Source organism: Marmota marmota, unplaced genomic scaffold (genome assembly GCF_001458135.2).
Source record: "Marmota marmota marmota unplaced genomic scaffold, marMar, whole genome shotgun sequence".
Classification (NCBI taxonomy): Eukaryota; Metazoa; Chordata; class Mammalia; order Rodentia; family Sciuridae; genus Marmota; species Marmota marmota.
This window is the reverse complement of record NW_025999960.1, coordinates 5,978,324-5,995,148: the sequence shown is the minus strand read 5'-3', so window position 1 is coordinate 5,995,148 and position 16,825 is coordinate 5,978,324. Positions and strand designations below refer to the sequence as shown.

General features: G+C 32.8%; 1 protein-coding gene across 1 annotated transcript in view; it reads left to right on the top strand.

Annotated features, from left to right (window-relative positions):
• Cpne8 (copine 8) overlaps positions 1 to 16,825 on the top strand; it is a 193,049-nt gene that overhangs the window by 132,299 nt on the left and 43,925 nt on the right. The window contains exons 11-13 of the mRNA XM_015493226.2: positions 2,108 to 2,183; positions 7,477 to 7,530; positions 8,545 to 8,606. Coding sequence (XP_015348712.1) covers positions 2,108 to 2,183; positions 7,477 to 7,530; positions 8,545 to 8,606 — 192 coding nt within the window. The remainder of the gene's footprint in view (positions 1 to 2,107; positions 2,184 to 7,476; positions 7,531 to 8,544; positions 8,607 to 16,825) is intronic.

Below are 16,825 nucleotides of genomic sequence, written 5' to 3'. Positions count from 1 at the left end.
TGTATTTGTATTACATGCAAATTCAGTGTTTTTATTCAAAATAATCATCTTGAACAAGATTCAGAATGGAGGACTAATTTTTTTATTTTTTCATTTATTTATGCCCTATTCAATTCTGAAAAGGATCCATGACCGCTTATAAAAATATATAATAAGATAAAATATGTAAAGATACTGAAGCAAAGAGGTAAAAGGGTAAGAAATCTGAAAAGTCTGCAGAAGATATCATATTATAAAGACATAATGTGTTGGAGATAGACGACAAGTTTGACTCTCAGCTCTCTAGCAAGTAACTCCGAGGAGAAAACTCTCCATTTCATGAACAAGGGTCTTTCAGAACAGAAAACCCACGTCAACAATACGGAAGCACTGTTTTCTAGCATTGAGACCCAATAGATTGTACCCTGTTATTCAGAACTCCATGAAGAGTAACCAATTTAATAGGAACAAAACAGAACCAAATGTCGAAGATCTACTTCTTAGAAAGTTCCATGACTTTAACATGGGCATATCAAAGGGCAGTTTGGGCATTCCCACACTTGTAACTGTTAGATTGCCTGTACCCAGGTGGACATATTACATGTCATAGAAATGATAGCATAATTGCATTTATGTGAGACCAGTAAATATGGCTTCTAACAAGTTTAGGATGAGTATCTAGTGGTAGGAATTTAATGTTAACAATTAAGAGCTGAACATTGGAACAGTTAACCAAACACAGAATAGATTAGTACAATCAGAAAACTACCCTCAGGGCTTAAATGATCCAGACATTTTTATGGTTTCTGTATTAGGTTCCCACGACTGCTGTGGTGAGTTCTGGTTATATAAGACTTTTTCACACCTATCAACATCAAAGTGTTGTGTTTGAAGTGCTTCAATAGAACCTTTATCTCAGTGGTTACTTAAGACATCTGAAACTTGCATAGCAATAGGGAGGATGGGTTCTAAATAGAACCTCCATAACTCAAAGAGTTTTAGGGTTTTAGTGAAAGAAACCGTGAGTGTGAGCTTATGCTTATGAAGGTCAAAAAACAATCATTTCATTTATGCTGGTTAAATCCACATTGTCAGATTCCACAGGAAATTTACTAACACTAACGGACTGTGTATAACACTAAAATACTGTTCTGTAATTATCCCTAACTTGCAAGAGTGAATTCTAGTGGTTTGGGTTTATCACTATAAATATAAATATTTGTCTTCAGACCCCTTTCTTTCTCTCCCTCTCTCTTCCTCTAACATTTTCATGTGTGTAAATCTGCTTCTGAATTTTAAATCCAGAAGAAGTCAAGGTGATGCTAGTTTAAAGAGGAATGCCCCTTGTAAAGTACTTTGATGCATGTCTAAAATCTTTCAGATAATGCAGAACTGGGAGACTAGGTATCAAAATAAGCCATACCTCAATTTCTTATGGCAAAAACTCTGCTAAAATTAATAGCACCTAATTTTTTCCCAAACCTTTAGACATTGTATTTTGGTTACATAAACACAACATGTTAGTTGCTGTTACTGGTCATCGTCAGATCTACTGAAGGTCCTTGGCTTCTAAGTGATCACAGTGAAACATTAACACAGGAGGTTTTGCAGGACAGTCCCTTCACATGTCAATGAACAGCTTGTGTTTGGAAAATGAATGGGCCAAGCTTAAATTCTATGATACAAATAGCTACTGTGACGTCCATCATGTTTATTATACTACTTTAGCTCCAACAATCTCACCTTTTTCCTGTTATGCTTCTCCATTCTACTGAATACCAGCATTTACATTAATTTCTCACTACTATGTTTCAAACTTAGTAAAATAATTAATTGGATAACATTGATATGGTATGTTTTTGAGATATGAGCTATTGAAACAGAAATACTTATTTTAGATGATTTTGTGTATAAACTAAATATTTGAATATTAATAAAATGTAATTGTTGAATATATAAAATTTTGGAATGCTGGATAATGAAGTTGTCAGTTTCTTAAAATATTTTACATTCATAAAAATAGCAAGCTTTTTTCATATTGATTAAATTATACCTTTCTAAAAGACTTTACAATATAATTGACAAATGTATGAAGTTAATGCTATATATTTTTTCTTCTTAATTTTAGTCATGATTTCATTGGAGAATTTACAACGAGCTATAGGGAACTTTCAAGAGGGCAATCACAATTCAACGTATATGAGGTAAGAGACACTTTGTTTTACTACTGTTTCTTCTACAATAAGTAAATTTGTGCTTTAAAAGCACAAATTTGCGAAGGGTAATTGCAAGAGTTAACTAAGTTTACACACACATACATGTGTGTAAATGTATATATAAGTTTAAAGGTTTATATGTATATATATCTTTATGATATTTGTATATATGTGAATTATTGAGCTGTCTAATTTCTCAGATCAAATGATATTACTTCTCTTCAAGCCATGTGATCTTTTAAGTCTGTTTTGAGAGATTTTTAACTCTTGCTTATAAATCTCTTTCTTACCTAAGAAAAATCAATATGGATATAAGTTCATTTTTTCTTAAGCTTAAGCCTCTGCATTTTGTTTTACTATTGATGTCTTCACTTGTATCCTAATAAAAAAAATGCATTTTACTAGGGTCAGCATGGTATTATAAGAAAAACTGTGGTCTGAGCACCTTCCCTATTGTTTAGGTGGAGACTGAAAGAATGATAGGGAATATGTAGTCATTCCAAAAATCCAAGTTATTAAAGTAAACACACTATAGTTATTTCTGTTATAAAGTTCCTTGCCAGTTAATCATCAGATTTGTACTGAGCATATGGAATTAAGTTTTAGTACTGTTCATCTTTTAGTTGTGTTATTGTTGTTCAATTTTTAAATTTAGTGTATATGGATAGTTGGGTTTTTTTTAAATGTATATGGATAGCAAAAGAAAATATCTCAATATTTAACCAATGACAGTTATCCTCCCTACTACGTTGACACTAAAATTTACCTTTTTTATAGTAGCAGAATATCCTAAAATTAAGACCTTCTTCCTGGGCTAAAACAGTTGTATTTCATTCATACATAATTTATTAATTTGTTTATTTAATTATAAAAGGATGTTTTATTAAGTGGCGTCTATATTCCTTGCTCTGTAAACAAAAATCTCAGTGTGTAATGGGAGAGGCAAACAATTAAAGTATGTTTGGTATAGTTTTATATATGCTCAAAAGAGTAGTATACTTAATGAACTTATATGATTACTACAGAAGGGCCAGATTCAGCTCAAAAAAGCTTTTCAGTAAAAAAAACAAAGATGAAGAAATAAATCAATCTTTTCTACCTGGGTCTTACAAGAAAAGAATATTGACCCTAAACTGGCAATGACAGTGATATGACAGTGTGTGTGAGTAAGCAAGTGCCTGTTCTCCCTGCCCAGCTTCAGGGCTGAGGAGGTACGTACCCCCATACTAGTTCTTGCTAGTCCCCATGTAGCCCTGAAGAGATCAATACACTTCTCATTTTGGGTTGCAGCTAGACCTCACTTTCTTTCTTTCTTTTTAATATTTATTTATTTTTTTAGTTGTAGTTGGACACAATACCATTATTTTATTTATTTATATGTGGTGCTTAGGATTGAACTCAGGGCCTCCCATGTGCTAGGCGAGTGCTCTACCACTGAGCCACAACCTCAGCCCCAGGCCCCACTTTCTCTTGTTCAACAGAACTTGCTAAAGGAGAAGACTGGTACCACATCTGAGGAAATGACAAAAATGGCTAATAGTGTTTTTTTTTTTTTTTAATTAAATACCCTGTAAGAACTTGGGGCCTTCACTTCAAATACAAATGTTGACTTACTTTGTATAACATCAGTATAAGACATCAGTCTGAAAGAACTTGAAGTGGGGAGCTAATGTGTATTACAAACAACTAGTTTTAGGATTTCTTTGGACAACCTTGAAACAATATATTAGACACTTCACTTTCCGCACCCCTTTTCTTGGAGGCAACCAAGACAATTTTTAGCCATTATTTCTTCTAGTATTCTTTCTGCCCTTTTCTTTCTCTGCTCTCTTTTTGGTATTTCAGCATATATATGTTGGTTTTCTTGATGGTGTCTCATAGGTCTCTTAGACAGTTTATTTTTTTTCTCCCTGTTTCTCAAATTCAAAAATCTCAATTGACCAACTTTTGAGGTCACTGATTACTTTTTCTTCCATCTCAAATATTCTATTGAACCCCTCTAGTGAATTTGTCATTATAGCTATTTTTTTTTAGTTGAGAATTTCTATTTGGTACTGTGTTAAAATCTCAGTTTACCTGTTTTCTTAGGTGAGACATTGTTTCATACTTCAATTCTTCAATTCCTTAGTTCTTCAAATACATGCATATTAGCTGACTTAAAGACTATTTACTAAATGCTTTATTTGAGAGTACCAAGACAATTTATATTGACATATTTTTTCCTATGTGGTATATAAGTTCATGTTTCTTTGTATGTCTTATTTGTTGTTGAATGCCAGAAATCTTAAATAATACATTGTAGTAACACTACAGGTCAAATCAGGTTCCTGTCTATTTTATGCTACTATAAAAGAACACCTGAAAATTATTTTTTCACATGTTAGCTTCAACAACTGTCTCTGTCCAAAAAGCTTAATTAAATTAAAAAAGAACAGAAATTTGACTTTCACAGTTGGGGAAACAGGTGCCAGCATCTGTTGAGAGCTTTCTCTTGTATCTTCAGCATGGTGGAAAGTAGAAAGAAAACAAACAGCTCTCTCTGTCATATCCTTGTATAAGGGCATCTAATTCCATTCACAAAGGACTAGCTCTTATGGCCTGATCATCTCTTAAAGACCTCACTGATTAATACTAACACTTTGGCAAAACCTGAATTTTAGAAGGAATATATTCAAATCATAGCACCCACATTTCCCAGACTAGAATTTGTGTGCATTGGCTGCTCCTTATGTGCTCCAGTGGTGTATAACACTGCCTTAGCTTTCATATGCTCTTTGGGTAAGGACTTGAAAGGTCAGCCAGAGCTTAGGGACTGGGGCTTCCTGAGTTCCTTCCTAGGCATATGCGTACCCCTTCATAAGCACATGGTCTTATCGATCCCCAGCAGTACACTAGAGCTTTTAAAACCCTCTATAAACATCTCATTCATTTCCCAGATCTTCTTTTTGATTTTTGCATCAGGCTTTTATTTGCCCAAACTTGTTGCATCCCCTCTGGCGGACCTGCTGTTACACAGTTGCCTCTGACTATTTCCAGTAAGTGCTCAGAAGACAGGGCTTTTCCCATTGGTCAAACTTCAAGTGGGGGTCAAGACTAGTCCAACCTCCATTAATTGGGTCTTTTCCAGGAGCTTTTGACTAAGTCAGTTAATGACAGTTCTCTGAAAATGATACTTTTTAGTGAACTCCATACCCATTCTTTCCCCTTCAGTGGCTTTTAGACTTGTATTTACACAGCTACTATGGTTGCAAGGTTGGCTTATTTTCAGCACCATGGAGTTAAGGCAAATGCGATTGGAATAGGAAAAGTTAAAATGCCACAAAGTGAGACTCAGCCTTTTTTTCCTTAAATGATTGACCCCCAAGATTGGTGCATGTTTTGAGTTTTTTCAGATTCTTGAGGAGGGCGGAAATGATTTTGACATTTTTTTCCTAGTGTTCGCATTTGCCTTTATGGAGGAGGATATTTTCTGAGATTTCACCATTCTAAAAGTGTTTCCCTAGTCCATTTTTTTATGTTAAAAATAATAATGCTATTATATTTACATTTTATATAACTAACATTGTTATCGCTATTACAGAAGGTACTTTATTTTTGGTAGTTGAAATTCTCCTATGGGACTAAATGACAAATTCTCATGTAAATTGATCACAAAATTGAATAATCTAAGATAATTCCTGTGGACTCTAGTTAATGATATCTTGGAAGCCAAAGAGATTAGTATGATTTTTTTTTGAAAAATGCTTTTGAAATTTTACTGGAAATTCAGTCCAAAGATGCAGGAAAAATCCTAATGCTAGATGGTTGATTTTAGATCACAAAATGCCAACACACAAATTTTCAAAAAATTAAATCATCAAATTTATTTCTTATCTTTTGATTGATCTCATGTTATTCCATGGTTTCTCCCGTATTTTTTAGTACTATTCTCCTCAAACAATTTTGAGAAATTCCTCAAACTTCAAGGTCAAACCTGACCCTTCTACCACTGAAACAACCTTCTACATAGTTAATGCTGTTACTCTCAAGACATTTACTTAATCTGAAAAATGTGTCATTTTGCTGATGGTGTCCTATATCTTAATCATTGTATGTTTTTTTTGCATGTAAAATATGCTTGGTGAGGGTTCTGCAAATATTGAAAATAACACATTGAATGAATGGATGAGTCAATTTGTATTTTGTGATTTCAACCTATACCTACTAAATCCAGCTTATTCTATGTCCCAGATTTTTCCTGTGAACTATTCTCAATGGTACTAACTTATTTAATGCAACATTACTTCTTGGGTAGATGATTTATAGGGCCCTAACTGTTGCCTCCACTTTCTGTTCTTAGAACTCTATACTGAGGATCAGTTATATCATTCTCCCATTTAAATATTAATTGAGTAATACTCAAACTCTCTAGTTATGTACTGAGGATTTTAATGTGGCTTCTGCTCACCTTTTAGTCTCTTTGTATATACCCTCTTTTTCCTCTTTTTAACATTGTATTTGTCAATTTGTTTTCTATTAAAGCCCTATTTAAATATATACTAGTTCAAATAATATTTATTCATAAAATCTTTCACCTTTCTTTCCCCGTCAAAGGCTTTCTCCATATTTTGGACTGAGAAAAACTGGAGGATCCTCTTTTAGGGCACTTATGTATTTAATTTCCCCTATTTGATTGACAGGTCCTCCTCATTTTTATATTCCCTAGTGTCTTGTGGGTACAGGAATGCAATATTTTCCTCATTGAACTATTAATAAAAAATTCAACCTTATGTTCTTAAACCAGACCCTTACCAATTATTATGTTCCAATCATGGTATCTGGTAGAAATTTCTAGTGCTATAAAACAATAGTTAGGTCGATAGATTCCTTAAATATTCATGCTTTGCCTGATTTCTATGTTAGTGTATTTAATCTGGGATTTAAAAGTTATGCCTCTCCAATATACTTTTCTTTTAGCAATCTATGATTTTTCTACAAAGCAATCAACATTTTTAGGACCTTAAATATTAAAAGTCTCTCTCAAATGTGGAAGATTCAGATAGTTATAGGTAATCGATACATAAAATGATTGAGAAGAATAGTACCAACAAAGATTGTGTTTTAAAAGATGATCCTAGTAACTTTTGCCAAGACGTTTTCACCAAATAACTGTCTAGGAATCCTCCTGAAGGTACTTACAAATGAAAACCTGGACAGGAAGTGAAGCAACATGATCAACTCCATCTTTTTAAAAAATTTCAGTATAAAATCTAACATTTTAATTGTTTAATTGCTTTTTAAGGTGGTGAATCCCAAAAAGAAAGGAAAAAAGAAAAAATACATTAATTCTGGAACTGTAAGTCAAATTTTATGTTATTCATTAAGGATTCAAATTAATGAATTATATATGATGTTTTTAATCAGAATAAAAGCAACTAAAGCACTAATCTTGTTTTACCTCTGATTTTAATATGAAGGACTATAGCAAAAAATTTACTTTCTTGTTGGAGTGACTATATGGATAATTCATCATGAAAGTTAATGGCTTGGTTTCCTGCCCCCTTTCTTGGAGTTAGTAAGGTCCCAGAGGGAAGCTGAAGTTTCTTCTGAACTCTTTGACCAGTGGAATCAGACTGGAGAATCAGGCAGACTTGAAAAAATCTTAATTGGTTGTAAGAAATAGTCTTTTTTATAGGCTACACTTAACTATTAGGATTCATTTTACGGGTTATGAAGGTGTCCATTTATATAGTACATTCTCTTTGGAATGCCCTTCTAACTCAGCCTAGGAGGGGGCAAAGATGAATGTATCTGAAAATTGTGAAAATCCAATGTCCTCCTATTTTGAGAAAAAAAATGTCCTGAAGATTCTTTTCGAAGATTGATTGTCTCTCAAAGAAGCAAAATCTGTTTTCTTCAAGTTTCCTTTCAAATATTTTTATAAACCAAGACACTTAAAATATTAGGTGGACTTATTATAAAACTATGACAAAAACACACATCTCTTCTGGTGTAGCATAGCTCACTGATTCCAGTTTTCTGGTTTTAACCATTTTCCAACACCCTTTCATCTTTCCTTTTATCTAAAATGGAAATAACAAAGTGTCCTTGTGGATAAGTTTCATGCTGTTCTTCAAAGAAAGTAAACTGATCATAGAAAGAAGTTCATTTAATATTTTTATCCCTTTCCTTCTGATAATTTAAAATGTATGAACAGTCAGTCCTAGCAGATTTTAATAAAGAATAATGTCTCTAGTGATTTTTGAAATGCTAGGAAATATTATTTTCTCTTTAACAGTTAGAAAAAAAGTCCATTTGGGGTTATAATTAGTACTAACAGGTAATTCTGTCTCTCACTCTCTTTTTTAAGGTAACTTTACTTTCTTTCTTGGTAGAAACCGAAGTTTCATTCCTTGACTATATTAAGGGAGGGTAAGTCATTCTTTCAAATTATTTCATTGTTTTAGCAGTGTGTAGCAAGTGCTACCACCAGGCATGGGGGCAAGTTTGTACATTTTGATGCAGACCTACTATATTTTTGTTTCAAACCTACACAGAAAAATGTACATACTAAGCACTATTACTTCTGGTACAAAATGTAACTTTTCTCTAATCAAGAAAAATAGTTTGTTATGCCATTAATAGTTGTAGATAAAACTATTATGTACACTAACATAGAATATTTTTACTTGCCTAACACAGGACGTTTTAGTTGTACTTTTTATTGCTTTTAGAATAGCAGAGCAGCTTGAGGGCTTTATTTAAATGCATATGCTAACTTCAGAATATTAAAGGAATGTACCTTGTCATAAAATCATAATGCAGACATGCATTATAATTATGAAAGTCATTTAGTTGTTCTGTTAGCTCCCAGGTAAGAATACATTTCCTTAAAAAAAAAAAAAAAAACAGTTGTTGTAACCATTTTTAAATTTTCTTAAGTTCAGATAGATCCCACATTAGTAATGTCTTATAATTTCTGGTAAATAATTTTCTTCCGTTTTGAGCCTAGGTTTTTTTTGTTGTTGTTTGTTTGCTACCTGAGTATTTAGGACCTAAAGATTTTTTTTTTTCAAAAGGCTTTCGTTCTTTTTCACAATACAAAATATTCACATGTTTACTTGCTTTCATTTTATATTTATAATGTACAAAATTGGTAAGGTAGATTTGACTGTTTAGTAAAGTCATGATGTATAACAGCCAGAGACATCACTTCTGTAAACCTTTTCCTAACTATGTCAGCCATTTTTTTTGCAATATTTATTTATTGATAGAATGTCATTGGGCCAAAGAAAACAATAAGGGAATGAGGAACCAAAGAAGCAAAGATAAATACCCAGAAAACAGAGAGCTGGCTCCTTTTTACTCTTTGTTAAGAAAAGAAACCAAGCAAAAACCAGTACGTGCATAAATGGGAATTATGGTCTATATGTGGGTATCTTCCATTCTGTCCCCTGAATCTATGATGGTAGTTTCTATAAAGTTTAAAGTACCAAATTAAAAAAAAAGTTTGCCTATGTATTCCAACATCTGTGCATATTTTTTATCATTAGTGGATGGAAAGATAGTAAGCTGAGTTTGTTACTGTAGATTTTATTCCTCTATAGATAAATTCATTAGTAGCTATAGATAATAGATGGTAGAGAAGAAAAAGTAAGACAACAGATATACTTTACCATGCTGTTTATAAACAAAGTGCTTCATATATCTGGTTATATTTTGCATATTGAAATAATGACTTTAAGTTTTGAAATGTTATATTCCTTTTGGTATTTATTTCTTGTTTTCCTTCGTGAATCTTTGAAATGTGTGTGTGTGTATGTGTGTATGTATAAAAAAATACTAGTGTGTTTTGTCAGCAGTGCACACATCTAGAGATATTTTGGTGTGAGTCTATCAATAAAAATATTTCCTAAATTATTTCCAATAGATCACTTTTATTGGTTGTTCATATTCTCCTTTTGAAAATCCTCATAGCTAATCAGAGCAAATGGGTTTCCACACTACATACAACAATGATGGTCTTGACAGACTCACAGTGTTCTGTGTTCTGTGGCTTCTGTCCTCCACAATTCATTGTGTTTCCATACTTCCTACTTCCAGCACTGCCTGTGCTGGAGGATGTTCCAGGAGGCAGTATACTTGTGGAGCCCCATCTTAATAGGTCCACCCACTCTACTACGCTAGGCAACAATCCTGACTCCCTGAATCCTCCCTAAGAACCCATTTTTGATTTATAAATGGACCTGGGGGAAACAGAGCTTGAATTTCACTAGATAATTAATCCAACTGGACCTATATTAGTTCATGTAGAATCTACAAGACATGTTCCAAGATGTCCAGGGATGCACTGAACCCTATAGATACTGTGCTTTTCTTATAGATACACGTATTTATTACAAATTTAAAAGTATAAATTAGACAAAGGAAGAAATTAACAACAATAATAATGAAACAAACATTAAATACTATAATAAAAGTATTTAAAATTTATGAATTATTTCTGTGAATTGGTTGACTTTTTTAAAGAAGTATCTTAAAATAACATGGAAAATATTATTTATGGAAGTATGTTTAATAAATATATATAATGTCTTTTAAAGATGTTACAATTATACATTTACATATCATTCATCACTGTAGTATCCAAAATAAAACAAATAGCTATGAATATATCATCCCTCTGACAGTGGAATCCAAATCAATAGCAGTAATAATTATTTTATTGTGTGACCTTATGTGTGTTTGTTCTGAAGACCTTGTTATAAGTAACTGGGCACAGAACTTCTGATTTTTATTAGAGATCTAGTGAGGAGATCTACTCTATTATGACATTCCCCATTTTACATAATAGGCAAATGATTTCATATATGTAAACTTCATTTTCCTGGGGTTCACGTGAATCCGATGTTCCAAAATGATTAATTCAGCTAGATCTTCCAACTAGCCAACGATTCTCTTATTTATTCTATCTTCCCTGGAATTATTTTTTATATTTTTTGCAGGGGCTTAATCTAAACTGTCAGCTTACTATACAGTATAATTTGCATATCTGATAGCTCACATTTGTTGACCACTTATCACATGCTAGGCCCTGAGATAAGTGCCTGAAGGAAGCTCTCCCATTTTCCATGGGCTTCTCACCTTTTGTTCTCCCCTTTCTCATTCTTCCTTTCTTTCATGAACAATATTCATGTTGGTAATATTCTCTTTTTTGTTGTTACTGGGGATTAAACTCAAGGGCACTTTACCCCTGAAGAACACCCTCAGTCCTTTTGTATTTTGAGACAGTATCTTGCTGAGTTGCTCAGGCCAGCCTTGAATTGATAATCCTCCTACCTTAGGCTCCTGAGTTTCTGGCATTACTGCTGGGTGGCATCATGCCCAGCAATAATATTCTCTTTCCAAAAATAGTTACAATAAATAAATCATTTACTTGCATTTATGTTTTGGTATTGGTATAATTAATAGATGACATCTAATTACTACCAGTCAAAATAAAGTATCAATAGTGGCTAATGACTTTTGTGAATGACATCAAAGATTGTTGACAGAAGTCTTCTGATATAACTGACAGTTCAGACTCTTGCAATGGAAAAAAAATAGTCTGAAACATTTTAACACCTCAGTGATATTTAATATGCTTTATAATATTTTTTTCTAAAACTACAGAATGCTTTAGTTCTATTATATTTTATTAATGTTTATTAAGATATTGGAGGACATAGTATCAAGATTTTCAAATTTTAAAATACTATATTTTTATTTCACACTGTAAAGATAAAAGATGAAATGGTAAAAAGAAAAGTTAGGTAAAGTGAGAAACATTTAGTGTTACATTAAAATTCCCCATAATATTACACCCTAACAATAATCACTGTTGGAGACTTGATATTTATTCTTCCCTGTTTATTTTCTAACACGTATCAATATTTTTAAAACAGTGGGATATGCACAGTTTCCTGCATTGTATGTTTTGTTCATTAAGTATATTGTGCATATTTATTACCAGGCCACTGCTTATATATCCACCTTATTTTAATAGATCCAAATTGTATAGCTATAGAAAATTTAGTTTAAAAGTTTCCTACTGACACATATTTTAGTTGTATCCAATTTTTAAAATTATAAACAAGATTGTACTTTAAATTCCAGGTGCATAGCATTTTGTGCGCATCATTAAGCATGTCTTTAGAGTCACTGCCTAGAAATTATGTAGGCTAAATAGTATATGTATTTTATAGTTTGTACATATTTTAATGGTATTGCTAAAAGGCTATAATAATTTATGTTCCTAACATCTGTTTTTGAGTGTTTATCATATCCTTACCCTTCCTAAATAGCATCTCTCCTTTTTTATTTTGCCGATTTTAATAGATAAATTTGATCTGTTTACCAAGTCCCATGTTAAACCCATTGTGTCTTTGAACAGACAGCCTTCAGGCCTCTTTTTCTCCACTATCTCTTTCCTCAGTTCCATTTCAAAGGACTTCAGTATTTTCAACTGAGGACATCAACAGGAGGGCAGCTTGGAGCTGCTTTCCTTAGATGAGCAAGGCTTCAGCAATACCACCCTATGGTTCATGCCTTGGTTTTGATGCCAGTTCTCTTCAGCATGCATCTGGGGACTAAAACTAACAATCTGACCTTGCCTTTTACCCTCTGTGGACCTGGGGAACAATGAAACAAGCAAGTGTTTCAGGCTGTGATCAACCGAAAAACCAAAATAGCATATTGGAGTCATATTTATTAGTACATTTGAAGATTTGTGGGATTCTCAAGATTAATTGTTTGGAAGAGGTGCCCTATCATATTTCAAAATAGGTATGATATTTCAAAAGCAATTAGTAGAAATTACAAAATTCAGCATGGCTTTAAGAATAAATCAGAATTTTTAAAATCAGTGTTTCCTATATTTTTATGGATTTTTAAATTTTTTTAATTAATTAATTTTAATTAGGTATATATGACAGCAGAATGCATTTGATTCATTGTACACAATTCCAGCCCAACTTTACATTTCTCTGGTTGTACATGATGTAGCATCACACCATATGTGCAGTCGTACATATACCTGGGGTAAAAATGTCCATCTCATTCCACCATCTTTCCTGCCCCCATGCTTCTCCCTCCTCTTTGCCCCATCAAAGTTCCTCCATCCCCCACCCCCCATTATGGATCAGAGAGAACATTCAGCCTTTGGTTTTTTGTGATTACTTTGCTTAGCATGATACCCTCCAACTCCACCCATTTACCTGCAAATGCCATGAATGTATTCTCTTTTAATGCTGAATAATATTCCATTGTGTATTTATACTCTAGTTTCTTTATCCATTCATCTATTGAAGGGCATCTAGGTTGTTTCCACAGTTTCCCTATTGTAGATTGAGCTTCTATAAACATTGATGTGGCTGCATAACTATAGTATGCTGATTATAATTCCTTTGGGTATAGACCAAGGAGTGGGATAGCTGGGTAAAAGGATTGTTTTGTTTCTAGATCTGGGAAGCATCAATTTAGGGTCACACTCATCATTTAGGGTCACTTTTCTCATCTGACAGAATGTTGAGTTCTGCCTATGTTGAATCTTAATTTATGAAGAAAGCTTAAGGTCTTCAAAAGGATGGGTAATCATCATATAAAATATGAATAATAATAATTAAATTGGTACTTATTCTGGCTAACTCTGCTCCAACCAAAATAAAGTTAGTTGATGTTTTCCTGAATTTACTTTGTCCTCAAGATTCACCATGATGTGGACTGTAGCAGTGTTGTTGATAGTCATAACTGAGATTAAATGCATAGAAATATTTCAATTTCACTTTAAAAATTCAACTCTTTTTTTGTTCTCACAAAAAATTAAATAGAAAATTATAAAAACATCAAGTTATTTGTTTTCTCAGAATTCAGGTATAAGTTATGCAGAGTTAAGAATGAGCACATTTAAATATGAAACAAAATTATTTTCATAGTCCTTTAGTATCTTTCCCTTTCAAAGGAGCTTCCTTTTAGGCCCAATTCTTGGTATCAGACATTCTGGTCTTTCCTTGCTGTCATCTTAATTGATATAGATAGTTACATGAAAATATACCCTTGATTGTTTGTGCAATCAATATGGTTGTAGCTTGTTATTTTTCATTTATTGTCTCAACCCCTTTAAAATACTATGTTTGGCTGCAGTAGATGGGTGATAGACTCAAGTGAGGAGATGAGACAGATGCATTCTAAATTAGCCAAGATCCAGTTTTTATGCAAATATTCTCTGAAATAAAAATCTAATTTTTAGACTTTTTTTTTTTTTTTGGTTAAGCACTATCATGATTTTCCTGGATCGTGGGATACATTCTATGACTTGAAAAGTTTTATTTTCTAAATAGAATAATATTTAAAAGGAGCTCTAATACAGAATAACAAAAAATGTTAGTTTCCCCTGAATTATCGACTTTGCAATCATTATTTTGAGTTATATCATATATAGATATATACATAAGATATATAGATATCTATATCTATCTAAATTATAGACATAGATACATGAGGGTTTTTTCACTTTATATATTTAAAATGATTTTAGATATTAAATATCTGATGTATTTGTCTCCTAAAAATATTTATTTACTAAAACCTAATTCATGGCATTGAATATTTAAATTTTCATTAGTGAGGACAATGTCATATTCATTCCAAATCATATATTGCTCTAAAATACTTTGTTGGGTAACATCATCATTATTTTATTATTATTTGTGAAATGGGTCTATTTGCCTACACAGAATACAAATCTGCATATTCCCAACAGCTCTCACTCTAAGAATCTAAGGGCAAAATCTTAAATTTCAGTTTGTTTGCTTGCCCTTCAATCCTCTGTGCCTCCCAGGTCTTTCTGAATCTGCACTCCACCAAAATGACTCAAGAACACATACCCATGAAGTTTTCATGTCTCTCAGACTGGCAGATGAAGGCAGGGAAAGAGATCACAAATGCTGTTGCACACTGAGAACCTGTGAAGCTACTGAAATTTCATGTCAACCTGAAACCCTGGTCTGCGTTTTTATCAGAATATTGAGTGTGTTAGAAAATTGGAGTTCTGCAGGCTATCATATTGGGAAGATTTCCAAACTCATCCAACCACCCCAAGTGAGTAATACGTGGCCTTCCCACATATAGTCAGTGGGTGCTAGCCTGCCTTGGTGTCATTTTAATTCTCCATTCTTATGTTTGTCTCTTCATAGAGGCACAAATTTTAAATATTTTTATAAGGCTGAACTCAAGGTAACCATTGAATAAATATGGATTAATTAGATGATCATTTTAAGCATGATTTTCTACCTTTTTCTGCCCAAATCTCTCAGTGTAATTAAAACATGAACAAATAGAACTTTAAACAGAGTGTGATGATTCAGACCTTATCAGCTTGTGACCTTCCTCTGTTTCTGCTCCATACAATCATTACCAAACAAAACATATGGACCAGGTTTTCCAGGATAAGAAAAAATATGCCCCCCTTTTTTTTTTGCCTCCACAGAAATTATTTCAACTGTACTTAATATCTTGGTTAGTAGTTCCTTAGAGGAAAGGCAAGATCAGATTAGAATCATGAAACGTTTCTTTCTGCACATCCTAACAGAAGGGAGCATGAACGAACATAATGGATGATACTGGGTGGGCAATTTCCAGGAAGGAATTTCGATAAGGGGTAACTATTTGGCGAATAATCAAAACAGTCGCAAAAAAGGTGTTACTCGTAGTTGAGGCAGTGCATGTAATGGCCATGAATTTGAGTTAAATTGCACAGTTCAAATCTTAGATCTGCCTTTTGTCAGTGACAAGTAGAAATAAAAATAATAATGCCTATCTTATAGACAGTTTTGAGAATTAAATGCTATATGGTTAACACTCGACTGATTTCTTTTGAAAAATGTCAATGTGTTTAAAGTTTCACCATATCTCAGCAATGTTCATCATCACATTGTTAGTGGTGATTGCCCTCATTATCAGAGATATTGAGAGAAAAAATGTGTTCAAATTTACTACATCAGTAATTTTCTTGTGTAAATTGTTGGAGGATATAACTCATGGGCACTCACTTCAGACATTCCTGTTCACCCTACCCCAAGTCTTTATCTGAATCTAAACCTTGTCCACAATTATAGACAAATGGATATCCCATTTAAAAGAAGTGAAAATATATCTTAGGGGGCAATAAAAAAAGCTACCTACATATCATAAGCTCATTTTTAAGGCTGAAATGAGTTTCTTGATATTGCTTATTTTAAAGGCAAGTTGAATATCAGTAAGTGCTTTTATCAACAAGCCCCACAAGAATTTTTTTCTTTAAAAATACTTAAAGCAAATACAATAATGATATAAAAATGTTTGCCTTAGTTTAATAAAATTTATGGTATTGTATTGGATATTTTGCCTCAGGGAGCACATTTTGCCCGAACATGCAACACTATAAAGTTTTTTCCTAATCCAATTTCTTACTTGGAAACTAAATATACATGTCTAGTGGTGATTTTTTTGTTTTGTTTTGTTTTTATAGGGCTTCTTGTTGTGGCACCCAAATGCTTTGCATTTATAAAATCAGTAGAGAACTAAATCCTGTGGGCTGAACTGGGATAAATCTAATAAAAATAAAGCCATTCTGC